The sequence below is a fragment of the Pundamilia nyererei genome, unplaced genomic scaffold, assembly GCF_000239375.1.
Source record: "Pundamilia nyererei isolate P.nyererei 1_Seehausen unplaced genomic scaffold, PunNye1.0 scaffold00009, whole genome shotgun sequence".
NCBI lineage: Eukaryota > Metazoa > Chordata > Actinopteri > Cichliformes > Cichlidae > Pundamilia > Pundamilia nyererei.
Window position 1 is genome coordinate 4,345,172 of NW_005187410.1, and position 2,233 is coordinate 4,347,404.

At 37.3% G+C, this 2,233-nt stretch overlaps 1 protein-coding gene across 1 annotated transcript in view; it reads left to right on the top strand.

The window, feature by feature from the left end:
- dcaf17 (ddb1 and cul4 associated factor 17) overlaps positions 1-2,233 on the top strand; it is a 23,234-nt gene that overhangs the window by 19,417 nt on the left and 1,584 nt on the right. Inside the window, exons 10-12 of the mRNA XM_005723468.2 lie at positions 1,187-1,296; positions 1,394-1,478; positions 1,682-1,765. Of these exons, the coding sequence (XP_005723525.1) occupies positions 1,187-1,296; positions 1,394-1,478; positions 1,682-1,765 (279 nt within the window). The remainder of the gene's footprint in view (positions 1-1,186; positions 1,297-1,393; positions 1,479-1,681; positions 1,766-2,233) is intronic.

The following is a 2,233-nucleotide window of genomic DNA, read 5'->3' on the forward strand; positions in this document are numbered from 1 at the left end:
TCCCTTTTTCCCCCATTTTTGGGGGTGTAGGTGCTTAACTAGTTAAAATAACAAACATCTGTCTCCTTTTTTTGTGTCACATTAGAAAGAAGCATCAATATCTGATGAGAAGACTAATTAATTTGGCCTTGCTGTGTGTTATTGGAGCGTTTGGTGCAGTTTTCTTCTTTTGTGGGGTTGTTTTTGTTCAAGTGGAGATGAATATCTTTAACAAGTTGATTTGTTCACATTTGTAATTTTAATTTTTAAGAGAAATTTGCTTTTTGAGTTTGTACACTATATGCATAGTGCACCATTTCCTTTTTCAGTATTTGTCTTTGGTGCAGTTTTCTATGTTTTAACAAAAGGGGAACAAAGGACATTTAAGTCAAGCTAAAATGATTTGTTTTCATTTTTACTTGGCCTTACTGAGGTGATGATAAGCGGAACATGCATTCTTTTTTTCTTTTTTCTAGTAATGTGCTGGAAAAGCTTAAAAATGGACCTTGAAAGTTAAATTTATTCAAAACCAACATCTGGATTTGGGTTGTGAAAGCGTCTGTGTTAAATGCAGAAACCACATCCGAAGTTCACTCTGACGCCTCTGTCTTTCTAAATGGAGGGACAGAAACTGCGCCTGTATATGTAAGAGTGTAAAAAATGCAGATAGTCAGATTAACAGCAATAGTATTTTGTCTATGTCCGCCATTATAGAAATTAATCTCGTGTAAACAATAACGTGGCGCACAGCGTGATATCAAAAACAGTGCACACCTTTGACGTTGCGTGAGTAAATCTCAGTTTTCCTCGTCGCCTAAATGCAAAAAGTGAGTTTTCGAAAATCTTCACGCTGGCAGGAGTTTAAAAAATTTTTCTGTTTTCAGTGACACCAAACGCCATTTACATGTGGATGAAAGGCCCAAACGGATAGGATCATAAAATCTTTTCAAAAATACCCATGTACGTGTGGACATAGGCTTAGACTGTCCACTAATGTAACCTTGGGAATGTGTCGGTCGTGGGTCTGTTACAATGTTCTGCACTGTTGTTTTTTTGTTGTATCTGACTTCCTGTCTTTCTCACCTGCTCTTTGCATCTTGACCTTTTGGTCAAGAAAACAGACCTGATGGAAAGAGCCTTTAAGTTGTGTGCTAATTAGAAACTGTAAGAAATCTGCATCTTTTGCTTTCTGATTTTATTAAATTAGGCAACAAACGGAGTACAAGAGATGGACTCCTACTCTCTTGAGAACGACGGGATCTTCTTTCATCCTGATGATTCAGGAAGAATTATCCATGTGGGACCTGTCACCATAAAGTGAGTGCTCCGGTATTTATTTAACATCATCATATTATCTTATTTGCCAAATATACTTATTGTACAATATTTGTGTTTTGGTTTTTTTATATTCCAGTGTCCTAAAAATCCTCGGTGAACTAAACAGTGCTCTGCCATCTAAGGTCGTTGAGGATTTCTCCCTGAAAACCCACCGAAACAATGTAAGTGTAAAATTTATTTGCTTGAGATTTTTAGTTGCTGTCCTTTGCTTTCTGAATAAATGTAATTGACCTGCGATGGATCAGCCTTTTACAATAAATCAGCCTGGCTACAACAGAGATGGAAGTCTCCTATAGAGGTGAATTGTATGCGTATAGTTTATAATTTCAGAAAATGTAAAGTTTATGCTTTCCATCTCTTGTAGCCTATCTCCCAAGTCACTGTGACCTCATCAGGCCGCACAGTAAAAAAAAGATTTCAACAACTGGATGATGACCCATCTCAAAAGGTAAAAATAGGATCTAATTAAATTACTAACTTAAATACCAATATATGATTGTGACAGGAAGTGAATAATATTTTTATTCCTCTTAAAATGCAGTAAGGGTCCTGACATTCTTGTTAATTACTTGAGTGACTTGATGCACTATGACAGAGCATACATACCCCTCTGGAGTACACCAGTAGGCTCCTCCTGTAGGATGTTGTGGCTTGACTCACCATAAAAACAGAAAGGTGTTGACAAAATCTAAAAACTCCCAAGATCCCAATCAAGAATTCACAGCATGCCAGAACAAGCAGACCGCCTGCTGCCGTCATTTTTGAAGCCAGACACCACGAGACATCCCCCAAAGTCCCTTGCATGCCCCGAGGGTTTGGATGACAAAACAGATCCACAAATCCGGATTAGGTTGTTCTCTTATTTAAACCAAGAAGCAAACACAATATCAACATTTTTATTATTTATTTAGTTATA